The sequence below is a fragment of the Macroventuria anomochaeta genome, assembly GCF_010093625.1.
Source record: "Macroventuria anomochaeta strain CBS 525.71 unplaced genomic scaffold BU25scaffold_27, whole genome shotgun sequence".
Taxonomy (NCBI): domain Eukaryota; kingdom Fungi; phylum Ascomycota; class Dothideomycetes; order Pleosporales; family Didymellaceae; genus Macroventuria; species Macroventuria anomochaeta.
The window spans coordinates 99,985-126,357 of record NW_022985388.1 but is presented as its reverse complement, the minus strand read 5'-3'; the positions used below and the strand labels follow the sequence as shown (position 1 = coordinate 126,357).

General features: G+C 53.3%; 12 protein-coding genes across 12 annotated transcripts; 5 read left to right on the top strand and 7 right to left on the bottom strand.

The window, feature by feature from the left end:
* Nucleotides 1-543: 543 nt before the first annotated feature.
* BU25DRAFT_423511 (uncharacterized protein) lies at nt 544-1,087 on the bottom strand (the record flags this gene model as incomplete). Its single annotated transcript, XM_033708223.1, has 3 exons — nt 544-809; nt 857-1,026; nt 1,077-1,087. 3 exons carry the CDS (start codon nt 1,085-1,087, stop codon nt 544-546), a joined length of 447 nt encoding a protein of 148 aa, XP_033559267.1.
* A 166-nt stretch (nt 1,088-1,253) lies between these two features.
* On the bottom strand, nt 1,254-2,605 carry BU25DRAFT_122607 (uncharacterized protein). Its single transcript, XM_033700445.1, has 2 exons — nt 1,539-2,605; nt 1,254-1,490 (listed from the first exon to the last, which is right to left on the bottom strand). The coding sequence occupies exons 1-2, from the start codon at nt 2,332-2,334 to the stop codon at nt 1,420-1,422; spliced, it is 867 nt and encodes a 288-aa protein (XP_033559266.1). The 5' UTR covers nt 2,335-2,605; the 3' UTR covers nt 1,254-1,419.
* A 1,359-nt stretch (nt 2,606-3,964) lies between these two features.
* Nucleotides 3,965-7,134, top strand: BU25DRAFT_122627 (glycoside hydrolase family 81 protein). Its single transcript, XM_033700446.1, has 2 exons — nt 3,965-4,319; nt 4,372-7,134. The coding sequence occupies exons 1-2, from the start codon at nt 4,116-4,118 to the stop codon at nt 6,976-6,978; spliced, it is 2,811 nt and encodes a 936-aa protein (XP_033559265.1). The 5' UTR covers nt 3,965-4,115; the 3' UTR covers nt 6,979-7,134.
* A 730-nt stretch (nt 7,135-7,864) lies between these two features.
* BU25DRAFT_423508 (uncharacterized protein) lies at nt 7,865-9,512 on the bottom strand (the record flags this gene model as incomplete). The annotated part of the gene is made up of 7 exons (XM_033708222.1): nt 7,865-8,025; nt 8,131-8,222; nt 8,357-8,631; nt 8,786-8,925; nt 8,993-9,154; nt 9,258-9,357; nt 9,417-9,512. The coding sequence occupies 7 exons, from the start codon at nt 9,510-9,512 to the stop codon at nt 7,865-7,867; spliced, it is 1,026 nt and encodes a 341-aa protein (XP_033559264.1).
* Nucleotides 9,513-9,974: 462 nt separating this feature from the next.
* On the top strand, nt 9,975-12,306 carry BU25DRAFT_460556 (TRP-domain-containing protein; the record flags this gene model as incomplete). Its single annotated transcript, XM_033710361.1, has 3 exons — nt 9,975-10,296; nt 10,346-11,869; nt 11,921-12,306. The coding sequence occupies 3 exons, from the start codon at nt 9,975-9,977 to the stop codon at nt 12,304-12,306; spliced, it is 2,232 nt and encodes a 743-aa protein (XP_033559263.1).
* Nucleotides 12,307-13,187: 881 nt separating this feature from the next.
* On the top strand, nt 13,188-14,999 carry BU25DRAFT_397563 (glycoside hydrolase family 128 protein). The gene is made up of 2 exons (XM_033704879.1): nt 13,188-14,381; nt 14,436-14,999. Exons 1-2 carry the CDS (start codon nt 13,678-13,680, stop codon nt 14,659-14,661), a joined length of 930 nt encoding a protein of 309 aa, XP_033559262.1. The 5' UTR covers nt 13,188-13,677; the 3' UTR covers nt 14,662-14,999.
* Nucleotides 15,000-16,437: 1,438 nt separating this feature from the next.
* Nucleotides 16,438-17,129, top strand: BU25DRAFT_412882 (uncharacterized protein). Its single transcript, XM_033706901.1, has one exon. It carries the CDS (start codon nt 16,598-16,600, stop codon nt 16,784-16,786), a length of 189 nt encoding a protein of 62 aa, XP_033559261.1. The 5' UTR covers nt 16,438-16,597; the 3' UTR covers nt 16,787-17,129.
* Nucleotides 17,080-19,141, bottom strand: BU25DRAFT_372655 (nucleotide-binding domain-containing protein). The gene is made up of 3 exons (XM_033704014.1): nt 18,827-19,141; nt 17,306-18,755; nt 17,080-17,259 (listed from the first exon to the last, which is right to left on the bottom strand). The coding sequence occupies exons 1-3, from the start codon at nt 19,044-19,046 to the stop codon at nt 17,217-17,219; spliced, it is 1,713 nt and encodes a 570-aa protein (XP_033559260.1). The 5' UTR covers nt 19,047-19,141; the 3' UTR covers nt 17,080-17,216.
* Nucleotides 19,142-19,324: 183 nt separating this feature from the next.
* BU25DRAFT_412880 (arginase) lies at nt 19,325-20,809 on the bottom strand. The gene is made up of 3 exons (XM_033706900.1): nt 20,765-20,809; nt 19,895-20,624; nt 19,325-19,840 (listed from the first exon to the last, which is right to left on the bottom strand). Exons 2-3 carry the CDS (start codon nt 20,449-20,451, stop codon nt 19,537-19,539), a joined length of 861 nt encoding a protein of 286 aa, XP_033559259.1. The 5' UTR covers nt 20,452-20,624; nt 20,765-20,809; the 3' UTR covers nt 19,325-19,536.
* Nucleotides 20,810-21,733: 924 nt separating this feature from the next.
* Nucleotides 21,734-21,970, top strand: BU25DRAFT_300018 (YggU-like protein; the record flags this gene model as incomplete). Its single annotated transcript, XM_033701969.1, has 1 exon — nt 21,734-21,970. A coding segment is annotated over one exon (237 nt), but the record flags the coding sequence as incomplete, so codon positions are not given.
* A 196-nt stretch (nt 21,971-22,166) lies between these two features.
* BU25DRAFT_297305 (uncharacterized protein) lies at nt 22,167-22,746 on the bottom strand (the record flags this gene model as incomplete). Its single annotated transcript, XM_033701932.1, has 2 exons — nt 22,167-22,201; nt 22,254-22,746. Coding segments are annotated over 2 exons (528 nt in total), but the record flags the coding sequence as incomplete, so codon positions are not given.
* Nucleotides 22,747-24,200: 1,454 nt separating this feature from the next.
* On the bottom strand, nt 24,201-26,370 carry BU25DRAFT_122378 (WD repeat-containing protein). The gene is made up of 2 exons (XM_033700444.1): nt 24,665-26,370; nt 24,201-24,600 (listed from the first exon to the last, which is right to left on the bottom strand). The coding sequence occupies exons 1-2, from the start codon at nt 26,002-26,004 to the stop codon at nt 24,381-24,383; spliced, it is 1,560 nt and encodes a 519-aa protein (XP_033559256.1). The 5' UTR covers nt 26,005-26,370; the 3' UTR covers nt 24,201-24,380.
* Between the last annotated feature and the right edge of the window lie 3 nt (nt 26,371-26,373).

The window sequence follows — 26,373 nt, the reverse complement described above, 5'->3', positions numbered from 1 at the left end:
GGGATTAGATGATATACAGGGCCTTGGTTGCTGATGTTCGTTGAAGTGAGTTAGCTGTTTGTGGTATTCGAGCAGGGATGATAAGCCTTCTTCAATTACCTGCGCGGGGCAAGTTGTTCGACGAAGACCCTCTGCGGTTGCAGTTCCTATTGGTAGGCGGCAGAGACTGATCATCTGATTCAGCGGTTATCAGAAAAAGGGCTGTAGGTAGAAACTACCTTGTTAGCACGCACAACAGAGAAATTACAGAGACAACACGACATCACTTCACATGATCGAGATGTCCATTGCAGCAAAGCCACAACCACTCAAAGAGTGCAAGCTCGATGAGCCCGGGGGTTTGTTCAGGTAATGGATGTATTCGCTATGAATCACCATTCCTCAGCCACCACGCTGCAAGAGTCGACGCGGGCCTCTCGGCGCCACGGACCCTATGTCCTCCATCATCCGTCAGAAATGCTTTTCCGTATCCATCCAGACGCCTTGAAGTCATGCGCATCTTATCATCCCAGCCATTTGAGTGCAGTCGTCGAGGTGTTGCGCTTATGCGACGAGCTGAACAACACCACCGGCCTCCTTGATCTTCTTCTCGGCCTCAGCGGAGAAGTAGCGGGCGCGGACGATGATGGGGACCTCGGGGAGGCGGCCCTTGCCGAGGACCTTGGAGTAGCCGAAGTCGAGGAGGTTGAGGACGGGGGCCTTGTCACCCTTCTTGGCGAGGTACTCCTCGCGCTTCTCAGCGGGGACGAGCGACCAGAGCTTGTCGAGGTTGATGACGGGCTTCCAGAAGTGGTTCTGCTGCTTGTGGACTGCGTGGATTAGTCGCTGCGACAGAGGCGGAAGTTGTGTTACTTACAGTACCTCATACCAACCTTTCCGAAGTAACCAGGGTGGTACTTGTCGATGTTGGTCCTGTGGTGGTGCTGACCACCAGCCATACCACGACCACCGGGGTGCTTCCTGTGCTTTCCGACACGTCCGTGACCGGCGGAAACGTGACCGCGGTGCTTGCGGGTGTTGCTCAATCTGGAGGCATATTAGATGTGTTGGTGGTGACTGCGCGCGAGAGTGCTGACCTGGTGGGCATGTTGACGGCTGTTGAGTTAGTATCGTGAACAACGGACGCTGCAAAGCTGGGAGTTTTGCTAGGTCCAAGCGAATTTCGAAGTGCGCGCTAAGGACGGGGTTAGATTGTTCCGTTGGCCCGTGCACAACGTCGATCCCTGCGTCAAGTTGTACTTCATATGCCGATGGAAAGTTGAACTTCAATTATCGTATCTCATGAATTCTATCGTCGTCATAGGATATCTCGCTAGCTGTATTGAGACTTCTAGCGCACGCGTCAGGTCATGTTTGTTTCTCTGGTTCACCGCTCATCTCTCGACCGGCGCAGCGAACTCTGCCGTTATATTATGCTCTCTAGAACAGCGCGCCTCCGAGAAGAGCACCACCAAGGAAGCCAGCTGCGATCGGCAGTCCAGCACCACCGCCTAGTCATGTCAGCTTTGTCTCAGTATAGAGGAGGTGAGGTCACTTACCGTATCCGTAACCGTAGGGTCTACCGTATGGCTGCGCTGGGCGCATGTACCGTACGTTAGGGTTATGTCCTCCGTATGGGTTGCCGTATGGGTTGTAGCCATAGGCTCCTCGCGGCGCATACCCGTTGGGTGGTGTAACATAGACGTCTCTGCCTTGTTGATCTTTGCACAGGAACTGGGGTTCGCCAGTCTCCATAGCGCGGATGAGGGCTTGACGTGCGCGAAGATGTGCTTGGTAGGCTTGACGCTCCTGCTCTGCGCGACGAGCGCGTTGCTGTTCGCGCTCTGTGTGCGTTGACCCAGTGACCTTGTCTTTGAGCTTGCGGGAGAACTTGTGGAAGCCTGTGAGCTCTGGCTCAGCACTCTTGCCGCGCTTCCCAGCTGGTCGTGGTGGAAGGTCGTGATCATCATCTGAGTCTTCGGCCGCCAGGTCCTCCAGTGTCACCGTCCTCTTCACACGACTGTGCTTTTTGCGCTCCTCTGGGCTCAGCGTGCTCAGGAACTGCTCATCGTCGTACGGATGCGTCCATATCGATCGCGGCGGGTCTGCCTTGGTGTCTACGAAGAACTGGTGGTGCGACTCGGGGTCGAAGGTGCGCACCCAGCCGGGAGGCAGCGGTCGAAGCTCGTCCTCCATAGAGCGTCGTCGCTCCATGGGAATGCCATTGCGTTCTGTGCGCGCGCCGGGTCCGTCCGTAGAGACACGAGCTATGCCTGGCGTAGGCTCTGTCGATGAGCTACCAGTGGCGCTCTCGTAGGACGGTGGAGGCTCGTGTAGGTGTTGTGTGCCCGACATTGTGGGTCGAGCTGGGGTTGCGATGCGATATAGGCAGAGGTTGCGGTATTGAAGGTTGAAGTAGTTTAGTGTTTGGAGCGCGATAATTCAGCTGTGAGGCTGCAAGTTTGGAGGCCAAGTGCAGTCGCTGTTGCTTGTTTGCTATATGTATGCGCTCATCGTGGCGTCAGCTCTTCCTCCGCCGGCTTGAGCAGCTTAACTCCGGGGAAGCAACAGGAGCTGCAGGTGGCTGTGCGGCAGTCGAGCATAGCAGAAGTGCCTCGCACTGTCTGAGCTTCACATCGTCAGTCTTCTTCTGTTTACGATCATCTTCGACGCCTCAGCTGCCTATTGCGGAGTAGAGAGGGTTTTGTAGTCTTTCGTAGGCGATCGATGGCGTTGATGCTTCAGCCCCTCCAAGGGCTGCTCTTCAAACCGGCAGGGGCAGGGCAGCGTTCTACAGTACCGCACTCGACCTCCCAACGGCGCGCCTAGGTCTTTGACATGTACCCTCTTACCACGCGCGCTTAGTTACTCAGCAGTGCCCTTCAGACATAGAAAGGCATGTCTCAGAGGTTTCGAGATCTGGTCCTGGGACTAGCGACACTGCCGGCAGCCGAAGGTCTTGTGCTCAGTGGTCGCGCGCTCACCACAGCGCCAGTTAGACTCGACTTGAACGTGTCAACGGCCCCTACGCCATCACCTGGCCACCACAGGACACTCACAGTTTCGCAAATAATCAACAGATCCTTTCATGGCTTCTTGGTTTAGCTGAGGGGCTCTCCTCGCGCCAGGTTGTGCTGCCTGCCTTTTGTCGAACCCTTTTGACAGTGCCATCCATGGATTCAAAGACAGCGGTGCCCGACCCACCCATCAGAATGTTCACACCGAACATTTATATTCTGGACCTGTTTCGAAGTCCTGGCGCAAGTTCTTAGCTTCCAGTGGACCGGCTCTGCGCTGTTCTTTCACAATGGTCAAGCGATCTGATGCGCACCTGAGCTAGCTAACATGACTTCCAAAGCAGCAAGAACAAGCCAATCACCGGACAAAGATGCCGAGAGCTCCAAGATCCTAGTCGGAGGTGTCAGACTGTCATTCTTATTCGACCCCTTACGTCTTCCTGCTCTTTTCGGACAAGCAAAGACCCCATGGGCCGTTGCAACACCGACCCAGAGTCAGGTGGGCTAGGGCAGTCGTTTCATGAACCGACTTCCACGGAGCCTTGCAATCGTTTTGAGCGGCGACTTTGGATGCGACTATCTCATGCTGATTCTGCTAATGCATTCTCAGAGTCTAGAGTTTCGCGACAACGTACGCTGGTGGTGGGTGGACAGTCAAATTCTGGACGGCCCGTACCGCCCACGATGTACCGTGGCACCTCATTAGCTGTTCCCGAAAAGCGGACTTTGGGACCAGTGTGCTACAAGTCCAGATACTGGAAGCGACTTGTACGACTTGTCGCAAAAGTACCTGCATTTCATCAATCTTCTAGGTAACGTGGGCGTTGGTGGAGACCGTCCAACCACCGCGCATGAACTCCATGTCTCAACTCTTTGAGCGGGCCTGCCAAATGAGAACGTCAATGGCGCCTTTCACATGAAGCATGATCTGGGAATCTGTCTAGGGAACCAACTCACCGAGTATATAGGTCCAGTATTCGCGGCATGGAGGTCCCCCCACAGCAACTCCATTCCTCGGTTCATTCCGCCGGCAATACCATAACAGAGCGACCTCCTCGCCCAAACTCCTCGACTGTCTGAGATCCTGTCTCCCGACAGTCACTCCTTTACTTCTTCAAAATGGCAAAGTTATATTTGCTGCTGGCAGTTAGCCAGCTTACATTCGTTTACGGCTTTCCAGCAAGGGACATCAAGCGACAACCAGACGTGCTCGACGAACGTGCTATAACGATATCCACGGACCTTGAGGCCACGACCAGTTACAGTACGGCGATCCAGACGCTACAAACCGCGACCTTAACAACCCGCCCATCGCTCGAAGGGGTACATTTTTACTTATCATGCTTTATAATGTCTGAAGCTAAGCTATGTATAGACTATCCAGACTGCACTTCCTACAGGTGGAGGGATCACGAAAGATCCGGCCGATCTACCTGGTGTCACCAAGACAGTCGATCCTCTGTGCCCTGAAGAGACACCTCTCGAACCAGGACCCACAGCGCCGGTCGGACCACCTTCGCAAAACATTTTCGTGCCTTTGCTATTAGCCACGCAAGTCCCTGCACCATCAATACCGTTCCGGGGTGATCATCCTGTTCAGAAGCAGAACATTGTCGATGGCAACACGCCCCTCCAGACAAACAAATTCTACGCGAACTTCTTTCTTGGTACCCGGAAAGAATCAGTATGGGCTCATCCCTACTCCCTGTCCTGGGCTCAGGGCCGGGGCGGCACGTACGGCATGGCAATTAGCCACACTGAGCGCAGTCAGTTCTCCTTCGGCCCTGATGCGAACAAACCACAGTACTTCATTTCGCCCATCGGAATTCAGCACATGGCACTCTCAGCGACTGAATTGAGGGAGGGAACAGTCATGACTGTCGAAAGCCTGAAAGCATTCTCTGCTTTTGCCAATTTTGCCCCATCTGCTGGCTCCCGAGTCATGATGTCTGTGCCTGTGGTTCAAGGCATGGGCTTCATCACAGCTGTCTACGATAACGCTCAACCCATACTCAGCAGCGGCGTCTTCTTCCGCAGCGTCAAATACGCTGGGTCGGCTAATGGCGCTAATATCACCTTCAAGTACAACACTCAGCTTGAGGATAACTCTCAATGGCTCATATATGTCACACCGCTTCGCGCCGACGGTGTCCCTCCCATGGTATTGGCAGGAAGCGGCACCATCCGTGGCCCGGAGGCGTTCACTGGTCTGGTACAAGTTACCAAGAACCCTGGCGGCCAGGAAGGCGAGCGCTACTTCGACGGTAGTGCAGGTGCATACGCGACCGAGGCGACAATCTCTGGCTCGGTCAATGGTCCATCAGGAAGCTACACATTGTCATGGACCAAGGGTGGTGTGCTCGATCGGCCTCTGATTATGTACGCGTTACCACATCACGTCGAGTCGTTCGATCCAGAGACGCGAGGTGCTATGACTGGCATCCAGCTAGTTACGACTACGAAGGGCGTGGCTACCGCCGTTCAAGCTGACAGGATTACTATGATCGAACCAGACCTTCCCACCAATATTGGTTTTGCACCCTGGGCTAAGGCTGCCAATGGTGCTCAGGGCGGTACGGAGAACGTAAATCTGGCTGCCTCGGCGCTCCAGCTCGTCAATGCTGCTGGAACTACCGAACTAAGACAGGACTTCATCTCGCAGACCAGTTTGAACAGCATGTACTACTCCGGCAAGGGACTCGCCAAGTTCGCTGGCGTTATCTACACCATGCAGACCATGGCTGGAAACAGCAACCTCGCCGCAGCTGGTCTTGAGAAACTGAAGGATGCGTTCAACGTCTTTGTCAACAACACCCAGCCCGAACCGCTCGTGTACGACACTGTCTGGAAGGGCGTTGTATCTGGAGCGTCCTACAGATCGCCCACCAGGGACCTGGGCTTGGATTTTGGAAACACTGCGTACAACGACCATCATTTTCACTATGGCTACTTCGTCTATACCGCCGCAGTAATCGGCCATCTGGATCCGGCTTGGCTCGATCAGGGTACTAACAGGCAGTGGGTCAACACGCTTGTTCGCGACTACGCCAACTCAGTAACAGACAATTACTTTCCCTTCTCGCGTTCCTTCGACTGGTTCCACACCCATTCCTGGGCCAAGGGTCTGTTCGAGTCTGGCGACGGCAAGGATCAAGAATCCACATCAGAAGACGCCTTCGCAACCTTCGCACTCAAGATGTGGGGTAAGATCTCCGGAGACGCCAACATGGAAGCTCGCGGCAATCTACAACTCGCCGTGCAAGCCCGCAGCCTCCGCAATTACTTCTTGCTGAAGTCGGACAACAAGAACCAACCTCCGCAGTTCCTGTTCAACAAGGTGACCGGTATCCTCTTCGAGAACAAGTGCGACCACGTAACGTACTTCGGCAGCAATATCGAGTACATCCAGGGTATACAGATTTTGCCAGTGAACCCCAGCTCGGCATACACCCGCCCTAAGGACTTTGTGACAGAAGAGTGGAATACGTTTTTCAGCAATGGCCGTGTTGACCAAGTCGCTGGAAGCTGGCGAGGGATCCTGTATGCTAATCTGGCGCTTATCGATCCTGAGACGAGCTACAACTACTTTGCTGATCCAAACTTCGACTATGGCTCGCTTGATGGAGGTGCGAGTCGTACCTGGTACCTCGCATACTCGGCGTCCATGCTGAACATTGAAGCAGCAAAGGCGGAACCAGATACAACTCTGCAATATCCTCCGCAACAGCAGGAGTCGCAGCAGCAGCCTCAGCCACAGCTATCCCAGCAGGCTGAGCCTACTGGAGACCTCCCGGCTACCCCACAGCCGACCCAGGAAGCACCTCAACCAGAAGTGCCGCAGCAACCTCCCCAGCAGCAACCTCCCGAACAGCAACCTCCACAACAAGAACAGGCACCTGAAGACCTCCCGGCTGCGCAGACACCTCCCGCACAAGAGCAATCCGCCAACGGCCCCTACTCAGGCGGCCCCTCATTCGACTAGGCAGACTACACGCCCTCCAACTGGCGCAGCTACTTCAACGCCTATCGTTAAAAAGCTCTGTATGGCGATGATCGTCCACGGCGTGGGAGCTCTTAGGACAGTCCGTACAATAGCCCCTACAACCGCGCGGTAGACGGGGATGCTGACGGAGAGGCCGAGGGAGACGAGGGGGGGGGGGGGGATGTGCTTGACTGTGGAGAGCAGGACAGTGAGCAAGGCGAGACGCGTTGAAGGGGAGAAAGTAAGGGTGGTTTGTGGCGCGGAGTGGAGTTGTGGGATAGCTGAGTACTTCCAAACCTTGGTATGACCGGTGGCTAACGACAGAGGTGCAGTGCTTTCCCGTATGTTTTTAGTTGATGAGTGATGACCCTGTGGGTAGATATTTTATTCATGTAAAGAGGTAGTTGAATGGAGTTTAAGTCATGACACATAAACTTCGTTGTAGTGGTGTGCTCCTTCCTCCGCTCCTCAGCGCCAGGGATCTGGAAGTCGGCACAACGCTATAATGAATCGTGGTCGCTTAATGGTGATATCCTTGTGCCATGTGCTATTCTGTGCTGCTAGGCTGGCCCCGAGGTTGTGGTGGTGCGCTCCTTCCTCTCTTGCTCCTTCCTTCCATTTGCAAAAGTTGGGCAAACGACCCTCTTCATTCACCCTCGCTCTATGCCTCGGACTACTCCCTTCTCAATGTCCTTGCATCGGCTGCAATCCTTTTCTCGCACTGATGGGTCACGTCAACCTGCTAGAATGGGCAGGTTTCCTCAGGTGTCGATTGCAGAGGTAGGGGAGTGTCTGCTAACTTTTGCCGCAAAAGTGATCGTTCATCCTTCGACCGCATTGTGAGTTTCGTGATGATGATCGATACTACTATATTAGGCAGGTTTGTTCAACTGTCGATCGCAGGTGTAGGGGAGTGTCTGTCAACTTCGTCCAGAACAAGCCTCGCTTGGCCGTTTGCGGTCTGTTCTGGCAATCGACTGCATCCTTCGGTTAACAACTGAGTCGCGTATAATGTCGCTTCCTCACCAAACCCATCAGCACGTAAGACTGCAGCAGTGCAGATCAGAGGCTCAGTTGCGCGCCTTCAGGGCGAAGCACGAAGCCTGTTTATCGCCAGCTGGGCTCTCAGCGACCAAAGACCTTCAATGATACCTGCGCTGCTCCAGACGTCTCTCAATACCCACAAGACCCATAGGAAAGCCGTTGACTCGGCAACGGATCCCTTCCTTCGTGATAAGGTGGGCCTTGGAGAGATGAAGCTCAATCAAACGACTCCAGAGTTAGATTGGAGGAGCGTTGTGGCGATTGTACGAGATTGATGGCGAAGTACCTCATCGACCTCTCAACATTCGAGTGCGGGAATTAAACCGGCACTCACCTGCGTCGAAGCAGCGTATCGCGAAGCAGCAGTGTGCTGGTTGAAGGCTGGAGGGACACTGCGCGCTGCGCGACAACTCTGGTGCGGAACAGCCACCATTTGGTGCCTAAGGGTCGCACGAGGACTTTGGGCAATCGTGAGACAGCAGAGACAACACCAGCGCTTGTGGAAGGAGCAACTCCGCGGTTTACGAGATCTTTCGCAGGTGCTGAGTGAGGCTTTGTGGTTGCGACAACTGCATACACGAAGCGTCGCAGCGTAACCGTCGCTGCCGGCTGCAAGGCAAAGTCAGGAGGCAGGATGCAGAACGCAACAGAAGTCGCTTTCAGCGTCAGCAGCAATAGCCTCCTTATATCGACTTGTCGTGATAGAAGCTAGGCTATCAGCCCGCATCGCACACACTTCAAGTCACCAAGCTGCACAACCTACTGTGTACAGCGTCGTCAAAAGATCTTTGTCACCCATGACATATCTCAAAAGATATTTCGAGCCTTGCATGCCATCACACGTCACCATCGACAAAGCATCGCTGAGACCGCTGTCGAAAACGTCTTGTTGACGGCCAAGATCTATTTTCGTTTCGCACAGCCACAAGATGCGACCGAAGAAGCATCGACGAGCGGACATGTGCCTTACCGAGTGCACAGTAAGCCAGGGGCAATGTTGAGACTCCTTTAACGAGTCTCGAGGGAATCAGGTGAAATCCGGCAAAGAGCAGACAAACAGCGGTCGAAGGCTTTATGGTGGCTTGAGGAGAAGTCGCGATGTCAAACGCGCTGAGGTGCAGCTGAACAAGCCCTTTTGTCTGTCAGAGAGCAGCTTTTTGTGGGATACGAGCCGGGCGACTTGGCGGATGTGCCTCGCGCCGTTAGTAACTGAGCCACGACGGTCTCGAGCAGACAGGATGCCTCTGATAGGTTCCCCTGCGTTGTCGCATTCTTCAGCTCGTGAGCATTTAGTGGGTCATCGTGGCCGAGCACGCGAGCGCAACGCATGTCTCGCTGCGGTATTGCAGTGCAGTGAGTTAAAAGACTCCAGGATCCTCGACCCGCGCACTCACACGAATTCGCACATCACCAATCTCTGCGCGGTTCTCGAACTCTGCCGCTCTTCGATCATCCTTCGATAAAGTCCTAGGCCGCCACGACTGTGCCATTGTCAGGTCCTAGCGCCGCGCGTCCCTGCTTGTTCGGGACGACCGTCCAATTGCCCCTGCCCAACTGCACGGCCAAGGTTTCAGCGGCGGCCCTAAACCTGCCATTTCTCCCCAACCCGTCTCCAGCGCTCCAGCTTCTCACACACACTTGCTCGGCGCTTTCCTACGTCGTTTGTCCCTCGTTTCACATTCGTCTTCTCCGCGCCATCTAGCATCTTCCTGGGTTTCTGCTTCCTGTTTGCATCATCATCACTTTCAGCGTTTCTGCCTCTCTACCAGCTTCTTCAGGCACGAGAAGGTTGAACCTGCGGCCTAACCCCGTTTAATCAGCTCTCGTATTTCCTAGTAACGACCATTTCATACACCGACCACCCATCACCGCATACGCACTCTTCATCGCCAGCAACTTTCGCACACCAGATCACTCCCACGACGACTGCCTGCGGGCGTAAGCAGGCTACCATGAAGTTTCACAGCTCGTACTCGAGCATGCTCGCACCATTTTTACTATTGGCCTCGGCGCCACTGGGCGCCCTCGCCAACGATGTTCTGAAGACCAATGGTTACAGCTCCTGCTTGAATGGTAACTCAGACATCACCGTCAACAAGCTCGACATTCAATTCGACCGAACGACGAAAAAGATCACGTTCGATGTGTCAGGTACCAACGGGAAGGAGCAGAAGGTTATGGCGACATTGAAGGTGAACGCGTATGGAAAGGAGGTGTACAGCAACACATTTGACCCGTGCGAAGGGTCTACGAAGATGGATCAATTATGTCCAGGTAGGTTGCCCAACATTGTAGAATTTGTACCATAGCTGACACCAGGTAGTGCCCGCTGGTACTTTCGGCGCAAGCGGAGAGCAAAGCATCCCCGACAAATACATCTCCCAAATCCCAGCTATCGCATTCAGCGTCCCTGATATCGACAGCCAGGCAACAATGCAGCTTACGGCCAAGGACGGCGGTGCGGAACTCGCGTGTATCACATCACAAGTCAGCAACGGCAAGTCGCTGTCGACAACAGGAATATCTTATATCGCGGCCGGTATCGCTGGCGCTGCTTTGGCGGTTGGAGGTCTCTCTGCGCTGGCCGGTGCTGGTCATTCTGGTGTTGCCCACTCGAGTCCCACGTTCGGCGATGTCGTTTTCTGGTTCCAGGGTATGGCCATGAACGGTATGATGAGCGCCGACGTTCCTGGTGTTTACCGAAGCTGGTCGAAAAACTTCGCCTTCAGCACAGGTCTGGTTTACTGGGAGGGCATGCAAACATCCATCGACGGTTTCCGTGAGAAGACTGGAGGCAACCTCACAGCCGACAGTGTAAAGTTCTTGTCGAACGCCACACTTGTGTACGTGGACCAGAACATGACTGTGACCAAACGCAGCTTCGACGGTATTAGCGATGTTCTCCTGTGGACCCGTGACGAGCTTTCGACCAACGTCAACAGCACCACCGAAGGCAGCGAAGACAACAAGATCATCCATACCGTCAAGGGTATCCAAGGCTTCGTCGAGCAGTACAAGATCCCCAACGGCAACACCTTCATGACTGTTCTTCTCTGGTTTGCGATCGTAATCGCCGCCATCACCGTTGGTATCCTGCTCCTGAAGGTCATCCTCGAGACCTGGGCTCTTTTCGGAACGTTTCCCAAGCGTCTGACCAGCTTCCGTAAGCGTTACTGGTGGACGCTTGCAAAGACCATCACCAACTTGATCTTGCTCCTTTACGGTATCTGGACCCTGTACTGTGTTTACCAGTTCAAAAACGGAGACTCATGGGCTGCGAAGGTACTTGCTGGTGTCACCTTGGCTGCTTTCACGGCTGTCCTGGCCTTCTTTACCTGGAAGATTTGGAGCATCGCACACAAGTACAAGAAGATGGAAGGCGACAACTCTGCCCTCTATGACAACAAGGAAGTCTGGCGCAAGTACTCTATCTTCTACGAGAACTACAAGAAGAGCTACTGGTGGATTTTCATTCCAGCCATCATCTACGCTTTCGCTCGTGGTTGCGTTATCGCAGGTGCAGACGGTCATGGTCTTGCCCAGGCTGCCGGTCAGCTCATCGTTGAAGCCCTTTTGCTCTGTGTCCTTCTGTGGTCGCGACCGTACTCGCTTAAATCAGGCAACTGGATCAACATTATCATCCAGGTCGTCCGCGTGCTCTCAGTCGTTTGCATTTTGGTCTTCGTTGAGGAGCTCGGCATGACACAGACCACAAAGACCGTCACCGGCCTGGTGCTTGTCGTTGTGCAGGCTATTCTGACCGGTGTTCTGGCTATTTTGATTGCAGTCAATGCCATCATCATCTGCTGCAAGCAGAACCCTCACCGCAAGAAGAGAAAGGAGGCCGGTAAGTCATACACATTTGTAATTGAATGTGCTCATTTTAACACCCATACAGAGAAGGCTCGCGATCTCGACAACCTCACCCCTCTCGATGCTCGCAACTCGCTGCTCATGGACCCCCAAGAGTACAAGCGCAGCTCTCTTCCTTCGCCATTTGGACCTCGCGCCGCTGGCTACGATGCGGTGCCGCTCGCAGAGCAGAACACCGCCTACAACAATGGCCGACGATTTGAAGAAGATCGTAGCCATCTCCTTGCTGATGCTTCGACATTCACTAAGACACCAAGTCACAACCCAAGCTTCAGCGACGACCGTGATCGCTCCACGAGCCCGCAGCCCCGACTGCCGGACCTGGAATTCGGTCACCAGACTGGCTACACTCAGCCAAACAACGCTCCGTGGCAACCTCAACGGGGGAACCAAGGCGGATACGCGTACTAGAGGAGAATTGATACCCAAAATGTTGTAAATCACGGGGTTGTACATGTTTTCTTTGTTTGCATGGTGGAGCAGATTCGAATCAGATGGAGTCGATATTTTGACATCTAGAGCGGCGAAATACCAACACATATTGTTCTGTCGGCAGGCCCTGGACATACAGCGACATGGCCAGGTGACTTGATCCATGACATGAGCATTCTGATACAGCATATTTGTAATCAATGATGCGGCCTGGGGCGCGCAGTGTAGTTCAGAGTATTTTCCGTAGGTAGGATGGAGTAGAGGTCGCAATACTATTACAACCAAACAAGTCGTTCATCCCCACAACTCCAGCGCTTACTTGAGCACATTCAGGGTTCATCTCGAGGCGTCTGTCAACCAAAGTGCAGAGCCCTGCTGTTCGACGCCTGCACAAGGTAATTTGATAGCTAAGCCTTACACAAAGAACGGAATGTTAGGAGCTAGCCTAGACACCCCTGAATCTAGCTGCCCAGACCCTCACACTTGAGCACCTTGGACCGTCGCACCGTTCTGCCTCCGCTGCACGAGCACTCGCCAACTCACCAGCCGAAGACGCAGAGCCTTGCCGATGATGTATATTACGGACTAGGCAATAGTTTACTTATCTGCGGAGCTGCAGGCGCTTTATCGAAGACGGCAGGTCTTTGAGCGACACACAATCAGTACGGCATCAAAGGATCAAAGCGTACAAGATGCGGTGATTCTTATGAGGGCGCGGTCGGCAGCCCCGGAACTTACATTAGAGGTACTTTCCACCCTGATGAGTGCGGCATGGCGCTTTTGGCAGCCGAACTGGACCGGAAGTGGATGCGCCTGCTGCAGGAACAAGACCCGCCAACAAGGGCGATCTCCCGCGGCGCTTTAAAGAGTGCCTATTTCGGGCGCGCCACCGCCTCTCAAGACAGCCTAAGGAAACACTATCCAACGCCTACAGATATCGATTTCTCTAATCGACTCGCTACTGTTGTAGCTGTGCTTGCTTCGCTGCGCTATGCTTCGCTTCGTTCTTGGGCCGAGAGGTCTGAAGAGTAGCGCTCGATGGCGTACCTGAGAGTCGAGGTAGGTTTGACATGATAAGGGTCTGGGTATTTCCTGCCTTCTAGACGCTCTTGCTCCTTTCGAATCTTTTCGTGCTTTCCTCGATTCCTCAACCTTGAAGACAATAGCTACTTCTTCTGATGTGCTTTTGCTCTTGCTGCGTCGACTGAAGAGCGTCCTTTCGTTTCCTTTACCCTTCACACGTCAACTTATCTCGACACACCCTTTACGCCCATTCTCTCGTACTCTATGCCGCATAATCAGTATAATTAATTCATATCACGACACTCTCGCTATAACAATACTGCAAACATGCGCTCAGCAACTCTTTCCGCCCTTGCAGGCTTCGCAGCCCTGGCACCCTTCACAACTGCCCAGTCCACCTCACCGAAACGCGGTCTCTGCTACGTCCCGTCCCAAAAGTACCCTGGCGATGACAACATCTGGGTCAGCGGCAGCAGCGACCTAACATGGTACTACAACTACAAAGCTGAGCCGGCGGACGTCTACAAGAACAACAAGAACATCCAGTTCGTGCCCATGCTCTGGGGCGCCTCGGACAGCGACACCGGTACACCCTTCTACGATTCAGTTAAAAAGCAACTCGACGGCGGCGCAAACATCAGCTACGTCCTCGGCTTCAACGAGCCCGACGGCCCTCACTCGACCGGTGGCTCAGCGCTCCCCGTCGACCTGGCCGCCACGCGCTGGAAAGCCGAGATTGAGCCCCTCAAGAAGTTGGGTATCAAGCTCGGTGCTCCGGCCGTCACTGGTGCTGCGAGCGGTTGGACGTGGCTACAAAACTGGTTCACTGCGTGCGATGGTGGGTGCACACCGGATTTCATTCCTGTGCATTGGTATGGCAATTTCGAAGGCATGGCGAGTCATATTGGACAGGTTATGGCAACGTATCCAAACATGACGGTTTGGGTTACGGAGTATGGGTTCCCGAACCAGGATCTCAAGGCTACGCAAGAGTTCTACAATATGAGCAAGAACGCTATGGATGGGTGGGGGTGAGTCTTCTTCTTGACGAATTGGAGTTAGGGACACAGACTAATGTTAAGCAGTAACCTCACGCATTACTCGTACTTCGGCGCTTTCCGCAGTGATGTCTCGAATGTTGGACCTAACGCTGCTATGCTCAACCAAGATGGCAAGCTCACGGATATCGGATCGTGGTATATGGGTGGTTTGTCGACGAACAACATCCCCAAGGGTGCTGGCGGCCGCATACAGACAATCGGTGTGGCAGGGGTATCTGCTCTGGCTCTCTTCTGGGCATGTGTGCTTTAGGATCGCCCCCTGGATCTCTGGCGCAACCTTGTCACTGCGGGTTCTATTAGTTTCCTTTGGTCATCGCCTGAATCCTGTGTTGAGGACTATCTTGGATGGGATATCTACTTTGAGCCAGAACGCTTCAGTCTCGGGCAGTACATGACGGGTCTGATGATTCTATGATACCCCGCATTCCAGTTCAACTGTCTCTTGGAGCATCCGTTTACCGGTTTTTGGCTGGCTTCACCCTCGTTATGGGCTTTCGCATTGCGGTGGATTTTTGCTGGCATCAAGATAGACGTTTTCGGGGCTCAAGAGGTACACAATTGAGGCACCAGCGCAGATAGCGTGGAAAGGATCCTCACCAGCGTATGCTTGCTTCTCGTCAGCATATACTGGATTCCTAAAGGTGTATACAAGTTTCCCAATAGGTTGCCGAGGATCACTGTGCTGCTGTCGTGGAGGCGCTCTCGTTAGACGTAGACTAAGATCATCATTTGCAATGGCGTTTAGGAGATATTCAATATTCATAGACATGTGAATTGGGATCGTACAAGTTCAAGTGCGTTGACTCGAGGGTTTTCGAAAAAAAAAAACCCCCCCCTTGAAAAGTGGTGTACATGTCACTTGCCAGCGAAGATCTCAGAATATAATGGTTGCTGAAATGTACAGACCCCCCTGAACTTGGTTCACTACTGCGACAGACTTACGTTATGTAAGAATGAAGGCTTCTAAGTGGCTGTTTCTCTCTTGGTTGACAGAATTGACAGTCTGGTACATGTCCTGCAGGGCAACAACGTGGTGAATGGCCACTCACAAGGCTGTTCGCCCTCATGAACCGCGGTACGTACCCCACTGTACGCATCACTGTACCAAGATCAGGGGGTCTGCACATTTTTGAAAGCACCGATAAAGCCAGCAACGGATATGTACAATCAAAATCCACAAACACCCCATTATCGATCATAGACTGTTCCAGCTCAAATCACGTTCACGGCACCCTCATACTAGCTCTTCACTCTCTCCAACGGCAAGAAGCCATCGAACTCCGACTTCGTAGGCGTAGGCGTATGAGTCCCCACCCTCTTCCCCCAACGACACTGACTCGGATAATCACAGTCCCCGCCAGCAATCCTTCACCTTCTTCCCATCAAGCTTTGCGCTTCTCGGAGGGCTGCGCGACTTTGGAGTGCTAGACGCTATGCGTTTCCACCGCCCCCACTCTTTCCAGTCCAAGTAGTTGAACTTACTCGCACACGCCCTGTGTCTTTTGATCTTCTGTTTCGGACCGTCTTTGCGTCACCTTTCCACCACCGTCGTCCCGGCGCAGAAGTGATGCCCATCATCTAAATACCTGCGCGTACCGCCGAGAGGGTACGCGCGTGTGCAGGTGTGGCATGTCCATATCCACTGCAGTGGTGTGGTGGGCACTGGCAATGGAGGAGCCTGGACGGAGGTCATCAAAGTCGTCAATATGCTGCAGTTCGTGGTGCGAGTTTGCTTTTCGAGTATCGGTGCTGGCGTGAGAGGGTTCAGGGGGGAGGAGGGAGAGGGTGGGATTGAGAGGTGGGAGGGCTTGGAGGGGGTGGGGTGGATGGCGAGGCGGTGGTGTGGCATGTTAATTCTTGGAGCTCGACAAGCTTTTGAGGATTGCGAGTTCGAAGATGGGCAGATATGGTGACGTTGTAAGTGACTCGGGGAGTTGAGATATCCGACGAAGTCCTGCTTTGCCCGCGAAACTGATTTTGAACGAGTTGGGAAGGAGACTTTGATCTAACTTTCGAAGACACGATCCCTGCTTCCGTCGACGACGCGGATGTATACCCATGATGGTGAACCCATGGGTGTCAGTGTTCGCAGCGAGATCCTTCGTCATTGATTCGGCGAGGCTGGGACAAAGGTCCATGGAGGCATGATCATTGTTCACCATCCACCAAAATAGTCATTGCCCCAAATGACCGACTTTGTTCAATTATTAACGTTGAGACTACTCGAGTTCCATGTGGGCGCCATCTATCATGCCGCCTTTCTTTGCATGTGTGGCTTTTCTGTGGTCGTCCTACTCAGACACCTACCTGTTCTTGTCGAGTGTAGGTGCCACGTGGATATCGAACCGCTAGAACTGCGGGAAGTCTTTTTCTGATCGGACGGTATTCGTTTTGTGTCGCAGTCTTGTCCTATTGCCTGAATGTGATGCTAAATCAATGTAAGCAAAAAGGACTGTTGCGCTTCACCGACGGCCCACGCTAGCGAGATCTGTTTCAAACACGGCTTCGGCGAGCCTCTAAGAGTACGTCGACTCGCAAAGAGTACCATTACCACATATCTACCGTGCTCTGATGGGTACGTCATCTGTCGGTGATCAGAGTGTTGATCCGATAAGGAGCCTGGAGGATGTCACCATACTTCCGCACGCAAACGTGCAAACAACGATGACCGGGGAGGACGTCAACGTCCTAGCTCAATCGCGAAAATCGTATGTGTTGATCTAATAGTACTTAATTAACCCATCGAAACTATGTTACAGCCTATCTCATCTTACAACACTCCTCGTTACTGTGACTCAGAGAAGCTCAGAAGCGGCTGATGTCGCGGCCGAACAGCCAATTGACAGCCCTGCTGCCGTTAGTACGTTTCTTGTCTTCGTTATTGGATCACTTACCAGTAAACAGGCACCAATATTTTGTTCCTCCAGCTGACCGTCCTGGTCAAGTAGGCACCACGCCAGATCGCCCACGCAATGTAGCCTTGCAGTCTACCCCACTTGCCACCCTGGAAGAGCGCGTCCCAGTTACCGATGTACGCCAACGTACCCAGATCCTTGAACTTGAAGCCAGCTTTGTCAAGGTCCTGCTTGTTGAGCCGCTTGGCCAGCCAGAGGCCCTTCTGCGAAGCAACCTGCGCTGTCGCGGGGTACCTCGTCCCTTCGATGATACCACAGTCCCCAAGGACGTAGACATCGTCGACGATAGCTGCCACGTGCTTGTCGTTCTTGCCTTGGGGCACAACCTTGAGACGCAGGCGATCATCAGTGATGATGGATCCAGATCTTTCGTCCTTTTTGACCTTCCATGCTACATCTTTGGCAAAGCTGGGGTCTCCTGCTGACTCGATGAGTCGGAGGTTGTCAGGGACTGCGCGTACATTGCTGAGAGCCTGGTGCACGAAGGGATTCTGCATCAGCCCGGTGCTCCAGACGCACATGCCCACACCGAGTTCGCCTTCCTCCTTGATCTTCAATGTGAACAGCCTGAAGTCCTTATCATTCTTCAGGTTATTTCGCTCGTATGGAGAGCCCGGGCTCAACTCTTCAACGTGATGCTTGGTCTTGATATCAATCCCTTCGCGCTTGAATTTGTCCATCGCGTAGCCTGCCAGCTTCTCGTCAAACATGGGCAACACCTTCTCTGCCACGTCATAGACGGTGATCTTGTGGTATTTGATCAGTTCAGGATAAATCTTAGCCATGTCTTCGTTAATCAGGTCGTGCAGTTCGGCGCTGAACTCGATTCCAGTTGGACCGCCTCCAACCACCGCGAAGTTCAACAGTTGCCTCTTCATCTCCTCTGGTGTAGTTGGCAAAGCTGCTGCTTCGAAGCACGCCAGAAGCCGGTTCCTGATCTTGCGCGCATCGCCAACATCTTTAAGGAAGAAAGCGTACTTTCTGACTCCTGGTGTTCCGAAAGTTTGGCTGTAGCAGCCGACTGTGACGATCAACTTGTCGTATGCCAGATCAAAGGTCTTGCCTTTCTCAATATCTGACTGCTTCTCCAATGCCCTCTGCTCTTGTGTCTCACCTGCGTGGCGATCTTGGGTCAATGCTAGTCCTTGGGTTGGATCATCCACCGCCTGCTCAACGGTGAGAGTCTTGTTCTTGAAGTCTACGTCGTCGGCCCAGCCCTGAACAAACTCAACCTTGGTGCGCCGACTCCTGACTGGCTCCAGAGCTGTTCGAAACTCGAGAGTGCCGACGGCTGTGGAGGCAAGTAAAGGAGTGAACGCGAAGTAGGATCTTGGAGATACCACTACGGTCTGATATTTCTTCGTATTGAGCTGTCTTGCGACAGTGAAGCCCGCCCAGCCGCTTCCCAGGATGACTACTCGTTCTCGGTCTTTAGGCTCATGTTAGGTTGCTGGCTTCCTCCAGGCTCTGCTCTGCAACGCAGTATGTATAAAAACTTACTGTCTCGTCCAGAATCTAATTGTTTGATGGTTATGCTCCGCTGCTGCTGCGAAAGATATACATTTGCCAGAGCACCGAGTTTCGGACGTGTTGCTGCATGTGCTAGCTGTCTTGTCGTGATAATCGAAGGGAGCGTCGCACAAGTCGCATTCCTGGCGATGATATGTCGAATGCCCGAGGGCAGTTGATGTATGCGCGATAGCTGGGTTGATGGAGGCATTATAGTGTTCAAGTACGTTCCTTAGGTGGAACAAAAGCCAATGGAACGTGATGATAATTCTGAACCAAAGTAGCAACGCAGCAATTGCGTACCAGAGCTGCTTCTTACAGATAACTTTTTGTTACCCTGGTCGGGTGCAAGCGGAAGTAACAATGACGCATATCGGCGTCTACGGAAGGCATCCGGCGTTGTTGGCGCCTCGGCATGCACACGGTTCCCTCCTGACTCGGCCATCACGATGCGTGTAACGCTGCGTAACTCATACTGGCAACTACGAAATTGCAGGCTACAATCTGTTTCTCGTTCATGAAAATGTTGGCCACAGTCCACGGGGGGATGCACTGGCAAATATGGTGAGTACCTGTAAGATCTACATTGCTTTACACGTCTAGAAATCCGTAAAACTGCCACCCAACCTCGTGGTATACATCTAGAAATGGCTTCGCAGGACTAGAGTCAACTACAACGACACTGCTCGTCGCTTGACATCTTACAAAAGGGTATCTCCAAGAGCGCAACGAATGATAGAGTTGCCAGCACGGATGGTATCGCTAGCGCCTACCTCGTCAAGGCTGGGGTTGACCTCAACAAGGTCGAGCGCGATCAGAGAACCAGTCTCTGCGACACACTCGGCGATGAAGTCTCCCTCACGTAGCGTCAACCCACCACGAACAGCGGTGCCTGTGCTGGGTGCCCACATGGGGTCAAGTGCGTCGATGTCGAAGGACAGGTGGATGGGTGTGTCGCTGCCGATCCAGGCCAATGCCATATCCATGACCTTACCGATGCCGTGCCTACAGATTATTAGCGGTCTTGATCAGTCTACATATATACAGCTGGAAACTTACCTGTCAACGTCGTGCATCGAGAATGCCTTGATGCCGTGCTCTCTTAGGATCTTCTTCTCGCCGCGGTCGATGTCACGGAGACCGATGTAGACAAGCTTCTTGGTGCTGAGCATGTGCTCTGCCTTAAGCCACCCAAAGCAGTCTTCACGTGTTTCTGTGGCAAGACCTGTGAGGAAGGAAACGGGCATTCCGTGGATGTTGCCGCTGTCTGATGTCTCAGGGGTGTTGATGTCAGCGTGGGCATCGACCCAGATGACGGCGATCTCTCGCCCGAGCCTCTCGCGCATAGCCTTTGCTGTGCCGGAAATGGTACCCATAGCGATGGAGTGGTCACCACCGAGGGTCAGGACGAGCTTGCCGGTCTTTGCGTAGTTGTACACTTGACCGCTAACTTCCTTTGTGACGGCGCTGACGAATTTTGGTCGCTTCATGCCACGGTAGTCTGGGTCGTCTGCTGGCAGCATCTCGGCGTAGTTGTGCACCTGTCCGTCGAAAGTGACCTTGAGGTCCAGGTCTCCTTCCAGCTCTTTGATCAGACCGGCTTCAATGAGGGCCATAGGCGCAGCATCAACACCTGCTTTAGGCTGATTCAAATTTTAGGCACTAAGTCAGAATGCATTCAATGTTGGATTCTTACCTGGCCACCGCTGAAACCGACTGCAACGACACCGACATCCTGGCGGCTGGGCAGGAACTTTGGTTGTATGGATGGTGCGGCGGACATTGTGGACTGTATTACGGTTAGATGTGCTGTCACGTGCGAGGACTCAACATGGGATAAGCTGCTCCTGCCAGCTGCGCAAAGGAAAATGGCGTGCTATAAAGCAAAGTCTAACGCTATCGACAGCAGCCATGGGCGGGATGTCTTACTGGCTGAGTAAAAAGGAGGCGGTGTTGTGATGAATTAGAAGTAAATCACAGTGTATGCAGACACGCTGAATGCGGACTGATGTACGGTTGACGTGTAGAGACAATAGACACGAACACAGAAAGTTGGAAATGCTGTCAGGAGAAGGCCAGCTGGCGGTATTTATCATTGTTGGTCCAGCCGCATTCTTACGTTATTGACTACACCGAGTTTATTCACCATCGTGTAGACCTTCACTTAGGAGCGATGCTTCGTGTATTTTGGCGTTTAGGGGAAGAGAGGACGCGCTTTTATCTGGGAACCCCCACTAGGCATTTCAGGTCCGGCGCGATGTCGGAAAGGGCAGCTGCTTGATGGAGAGCGGTTTCATCGCTGATGGCATTGCTTCAAAGGCCTCAGATACAGGAACCACAACAAAATGTCGCAGCAACAGCTTGGAGTTGCATGTAAATGTTGTTGTTCCCCGCAACATTAGGCTGTTCCTTCCTCTGCCTGCCTGGAGCCACCTTTACGTGATTGGCCGGCATACGGGCAACTGCGGCCAAACTTGTTATCGCTGCTCGGCTGCGCCCAATCGCTTTCCCTCGGCCTTGGGCTTCTTCAGCCGCGATCTTACCCAACGTGAAACCACAAGACCTTCACGGGGACCATGACCGGATGTAAGCTCTCTGTCACAAGCCCAACCCTCCGCAACAGCAACAGATGGGCTTAGAAGAATGTGGACAAATGCTGACGATCAGTTTCATAAATGAATGCTCCGCGGCCATCGCAAACCTCGAAAGGATCAAGAAACGGGGAGCTTGGAGCCGTCCCAGCTAATACGGCCCTCGAAGCAGTTGAGAGATAAGAAGCTTGAAGGCTTGCAATCTCAAGAAGCTTCTGGTCTTTCGTGATTGAAGATCTTCCGGTAGAGTCTCTAAGAGGTGACCATGTCAGCCATTCGATTTATAGCTGGCAAAGCAGCCAAAGGCCGCATCGCGACAGGCACCATCCAGCTCCTCTGCCACGTCAAACCAGGTGCCAGTGCGCGTCGAGAAGGTATCACCGCCGTGACCGACGAGATCATTGACGTCTGCGTCGCAGCCCAAGCAAGAGATGGAGAAGCCAACACCGCAGTGAGAACTGTCATCGCAAAGACACTGAAAGTACCAAAGTCAAATGTCGAAATTGCGAAAGGCATGAAGAGCCGTGAGAAGACGGTCGCAATCCAAATAGGATCGAATGTCACACCAGCCGAGGAGATCGAACGCATAAGAGCTCTACTATCGAGCAGTGTAGCTGAATGATTGTTCAAGTATGTACGTCTGAAGCACAACAGATGCAACCACCAGTTCGTCCCACCGATTACATTAGTCATTAAGTACTCGGTTGTTGATAGATCCTTGCCTAGAAGTCCCAGGACATCTAGTACTGCCACGCACCAGGCTGGTCGACCTCAGCTACACAGGCGTCAGTAACTGAATATAACATTGGACACCGGTATGAACTTACAAGTAAGAGCGCTGAAGCCAAGGCACTCGGAGCTAGCCTCGAAACCCTGAGTCTGGCCGTAGACCTGGTATCCCTGGCCAGCACCACCAACAGGGCAAGCAACAAAGCCCGTCTCGAAGTTGAGGTAGCCGAAGCTGTTACCGCCGGAAGGAGCAGTCTTGCTGAACTGGTCGACGACAGAGCCAGCGGGGATGTACGCGGAGTGAGCAGTGGTGTAGCTCAGGGCGCCATCCGCAGCAACGTAGACCTGCTGGCCACCGGGAACGATGACACCGAGGGAGAGCGTCTCGTCGCCGCCAGCGAAGACAGTGGTGTTGCCAGGAGGGCAGGCGGCGCCGACGGCCTCGGGGCAGTAGCTGGATGGTGGGCCGCCGCCGAGGTAGAACTTTCCACCACGAGCGGTCAGGGACTGGAGGTGAATGGGCGAAGCACTGCGGGCTGAGATGACGCCGAAGTAGCCAGGGCCGGAGGCCGGGGTGGGTGTCGGCTCAGGAGGAGCGTAGTAGGTGGTTGGGTGTGGAGGAGGAGCGTAGTAGGTGGTTGGGTGTGGAGGAGGAGCGTAGTAGGAAGGGTCCTGGGGTTTGGGAGGAGCGTAATAAGAAGGGTCCTGGGGCTTGGGAGGAGCGTAGTAGGAAGGGTCCTGGGGCTTGGGAGGAGCGTAGCACTCTCCTCCAGCGAGAGCACCAGCGACGAGACCTGCAAAAGCGAAAGCGTACTTCATTGTGATGGACGTAGCGACTGGAACGGATGCTATGAAAACAGGTAGTTGGTGGGAGGAGATACAGCGAGGCTGCCATGCATCTTTATACTCTCGAAGAGGGGTATCACAATACTGCCCTGCAGCATGCATCTCTCAACGCCGTTACCCCACTGAGCCATATCCGGACCGCGGCATCATCGTTTAAGTTTAACCGTTCTTGAGTATCTTGCACTAGCAACAGGGTGCGTGTATGGAGCGGTACTGCGGAGCATTGTATTGCATCGTTCCACACGCTGCTAAATCACAAACACGATGCTGATCGCCTCGTGTTCGCGGTACCAGAGGTCACCGGATCGGCATTGGTTGGCGATCGTAGGATTTGCGCTTGGGTGTCTTTAGCCTTAAGCGAGGCGCATCATTCGTACACTTGTACGAGGTTTCGATAGTCGTTGCTGGATGAGCGTTATGGAACATTCAGCATCCCAAGCAGGGCGATCGCAATGAGCAAATTCTACGTGGTTGTGCTGATGTCACAGACTCGTATCAGGGACCTCAAGCAATTTCTCCAGATCCCCGGCGTTGGAGAGAGGAGGACGTGAAGCTTAAAGTGACGTTGAAGCTCGTGTAGCCCCGCTTTGCAGCGCCGCAGCCGCAACCTTAACTCGCAGCGTGCCCTTTCCCCAAATCGTCCATTCCAAAAATAGCACGGGTGCTTCTTCGCTTCCTCGCCGCTTTCACACTGTTCAGACACCTGCGTTTTTTTGGTCCCAGTGTGTTCACGAGCATTGACCTTTGGCTGGTGTCGCTCGTGCGAGCCATGGTACGGTGAGGGTGACATTGCACGCAAATGGCTTATCAATACAGTGTACACTGCAACGGTGCAGTGGCGGTGTTAGCAAGCGAAAATTGCGGCTCTACAGACGTCTGTGACTTTGTGCGATGATGACTGATGCTGACTATCGTGTAGCCTCTTGTCGAAGTCGTCGAAGTGGGTCGAGCCCATCTTCTGCTGATCGCCGTTGGCGTGTTACCTGAAAGTCCAAGTTTAGGTCTTGGAGTGGTAATCATAGGCAGAGTGTTTTGGTGGCTTCAGTGTATGGGGTGAGTACGTGGAAGGACGAAATATCCCAATTGGAGCAGTTAATGCTTCATTCGATCGTACCTGCATAAGACTCGGCGTTCAAAGCGGTACTCAGTAGTGCAATTGAATTCTCTGGAACCCCACAGTATACCCTGACCCCTTCATTGTGAGTACGGCAGCCTATGGTTTGCCGCGCGTGCGTATGGAGGTTCTCAATCTTTCACAGGGAAGACTGAGATTAATGCACACATGCAACTTCAACAAACGTGCATGATTACATCCAGGTTCGCCAACGCTACGCCAACAGATCCATCGTATCTAACAAGGCCCTGCGCATAACAATTCCTCACATCCACAAGCATAGTTTGCCAGACGCAGTTCCAGCAGCGACCCAGTCCAATGTAGGATGGAACTTCGCCACTGATGGCACCGCAGTGATGCCATCACCACCTAATTGCGCTAGCTGCTGGCCCTTTCCAGTATAGATGTCGACGAAGCGGTTCATGTTGCCAATGCAGAAACGTTGTATGTTGTCTTGAGGGAATTGCTGCCATTGGGCTCGTAATCTGTTTAATCGTTAGCACCAAAGGCTTGGATATTGGTAAGGGAAGAAAGTGAGGAAGGACTGACATTGTTACCCATCGCCCAGTCTGGTTGTTGTGTGGAACGATGACCTTGGGCTTCATTTCTTGCTCCGTCAATTCATGCCCAGGCTTCCAGTCCTTACAATCCCCGAAATCGTAAATTTTCACCGTATCATCATAACTCGCGGTCGCAACCTGTCCCACAGAATTCCACGCCGCATGGCTTACACTCAATCGACTCTCGTGCTCGCCTACAAGCGCCGGTCCTCGCTCATCACCTGAACCAGTTATCTTGCGCAGATCCCAAAGTTTCAGCGTCCGGTCCAGCGACGCAGTGGCCACGAGATGCGGGTGCTGCGGATGCAGACTAAACCCACCGATCTTCTTGTCCGACAGCTGAAAGATTTGAGTGTCCATCACTTCGGTGCGCATATCGTACATGCCGAAGCGGCCGTCCAGGGTCGAGAAGTACAGCATGTTTGCGTCATCTTTCGAGATCTCGAGCCCGGAGAGTGGCTGGTCTTCATTGGGGTCTTGGGGCCCGTACACTTCGACTGCGACGCCTTTTGCGAGGTCGAGTTTCCGTATTGAGGAGTCGTACGACGCGGAGTACAGGGCGTTGGAATCGTGTGGGCTAAATTGAAAGGTGTGTATTGTTCGTGTGTGCGGTTTAAGGGTTGTGATCGTAGGCCCTTCTGTGTCGGCGTCTTCATCGTCTTCGACTTTGACTTCTGCAGCTTTTTGAGAGGCATCGCAGATTCCGAGGTTCCCCAGCTTGTCGCCAGCGAAAACGAGAGGCTTTTCTTCGGTAGGGTGCAGGCCCATGGCGTAGATGCGCTCTGGTGTGATCTTGATCTCGTTTGGCTCAAAGTCCTCCCAGAGCTGAAGCCCACTCATCTTCTCCCGCAGTACCTTCACATCCTTGTCTGTGATGTCGTTCGCGTCGTCGAAGTCAAAGGTGCGTTCGTACGGGTTTGCAGGGCCAACGATGCGCAAGAAGTTCCCACTCTGATCCCATGTCTTGCCCACAACGGTGATGTCGCCAAAGTTGAATGCATCGCTGATACGTTGCCTCTTTGCACGATCAGCCTCCTTGGTTGCGACGTACTCTTCCTCCGCCTTGCGCTTCGCTTTCTCGCTGTCGGCCTCGATGCCTTTGAGACGTGAGGATGTCCGTCGTGGGGTTACGTCCTCGACCTTGACCCTCTTCGCTGGGGCAGCTTTCTTCGGTTTGGGTTTTGAGGATGATGCTGCTTTCGATGTGGGCCCTAGACCGGCTTGCGCTGCCTCCATCTCGAGATTGCGCAGCAGCGCCTGCGTTTTCGCGATGTTCTCTTGCCTTTTGCGCTCATAGTCGCTAACCTCCGCTTTCTTTGCTTTCGCCATTTTGGCACAATAGTATAGGTTGCGGTCTAAGCGTGGTGATGATACTCAATGCGATCGTGCAGGCGCAAAACTGCAAAGCGCGTCAATGCTAGTTGTACGCGCAAAAGGGAAAACCCCAAGCAAAGCGGTATGCAATTGGTATACAAGCAACAATTAGAAAGGACAAGTCGATGATACAATGCTAGGCTCCTGTCAGGCACCCGATGGTGAGGAGAAGTGGTAGGCTGCAGTGTGGAGGTCTTGAGCTCGAAGTTAAAGTGGTGGCGTCACGCGTCAGTAAACCAGAACGCGTCCACGCGTCGATCACGTGGATACTTCAACATTTGAATAAGAATATAACAACAAATGTTTAGCATACGAGATCACACC

What these genes read in the sequence shown, in the direction of transcription:
- BU25DRAFT_122627 (XM_033700446.1), top strand. Translation starts at nt 4,116, where the DNA reads ATGGCAAAGTTATATTTGCTGCTGGCAGTTAGCCAGCTTACATTCGTT. An exon ending in CCCGCCCATCGCTCGAAGGG is followed by an intron (nt 4,320 to 4,371) that starts GTACATTTTTAC and finishes AGCTATGTATAG; the next exon opens with ACTATCCAGACTGCACTTCC.
- BU25DRAFT_412880 (XM_033706900.1), bottom strand. Translation starts at nt 20,451, where the DNA reads ATGGCCCTCATTGAAGCCGGTCTGATCAAAGAGCTGGAAGGAGACCTG. An exon ending in TCGATGCACGACGTTGACAG is followed by an intron (nt 19,841 to 19,894) that starts GTAAGTTTCCAG and finishes AATAATCTGTAG; the next exon opens with GCACGGCATCGGTAAGGTCA.
- BU25DRAFT_412882 (XM_033706901.1), top strand. Translation starts at nt 16,598, where the DNA reads ATGACCGACTTTGTTCAATTATTAACGTTGAGACTACTCGAGTTCCAT.
- BU25DRAFT_122378 (XM_033700444.1), bottom strand. Translation starts at nt 26,004, where the DNA reads ATGGCGAAAGCAAAGAAAGCGGAGGTTAGCGACTATGAGCGCAAAAGG. An exon ending in ACTGGGCGATGGGTAACAAT is followed by an intron (nt 24,601 to 24,664) that starts GTCAGTCCTTCC and finishes ACGATTAAACAG; the next exon opens with ATTACGAGCCCAATGGCAGC.
- BU25DRAFT_372655 (XM_033704014.1), bottom strand. Translation starts at nt 19,046, where the DNA reads ATGCCTCCATCAACCCAGCTATCGCGCATACATCAACTGCCCTCGGGC. An exon ending in ATTAGATTCTGGACGAGACA is followed by an intron (nt 18,756 to 18,826) that starts GTAAGTTTTTAT and finishes ATGAGCCTAAAG; the next exon opens with ACCGAGAACGAGTAGTCATC. An exon ending in ATATTGGTGCCTGTTTACTG is followed by an intron (nt 17,260 to 17,305) that starts GTAAGTGATCCA and finishes TAACGGCAGCAG; the next exon opens with GGCTGTCAATTGGCTGTTCG.
- BU25DRAFT_122607 (XM_033700445.1), bottom strand. Translation starts at nt 2,334, where the DNA reads ATGTCGGGCACACAACACCTACACGAGCCTCCACCGTCCTACGAGAGC. An exon ending in ACCCTACGGTTACGGATACG is followed by an intron (nt 1,491 to 1,538) that starts GTAAGTGACCTC and finishes TGACATGACTAG; the next exon opens with GCGGTGGTGCTGGACTGCCG.
- BU25DRAFT_397563 (XM_033704879.1), top strand. Translation starts at nt 13,678, where the DNA reads ATGCGCTCAGCAACTCTTTCCGCCCTTGCAGGCTTCGCAGCCCTGGCA. An exon ending in AACGCTATGGATGGGTGGGG is followed by an intron (nt 14,382 to 14,435) that starts GTGAGTCTTCTT and finishes AATGTTAAGCAG; the next exon opens with TAACCTCACGCATTACTCGT.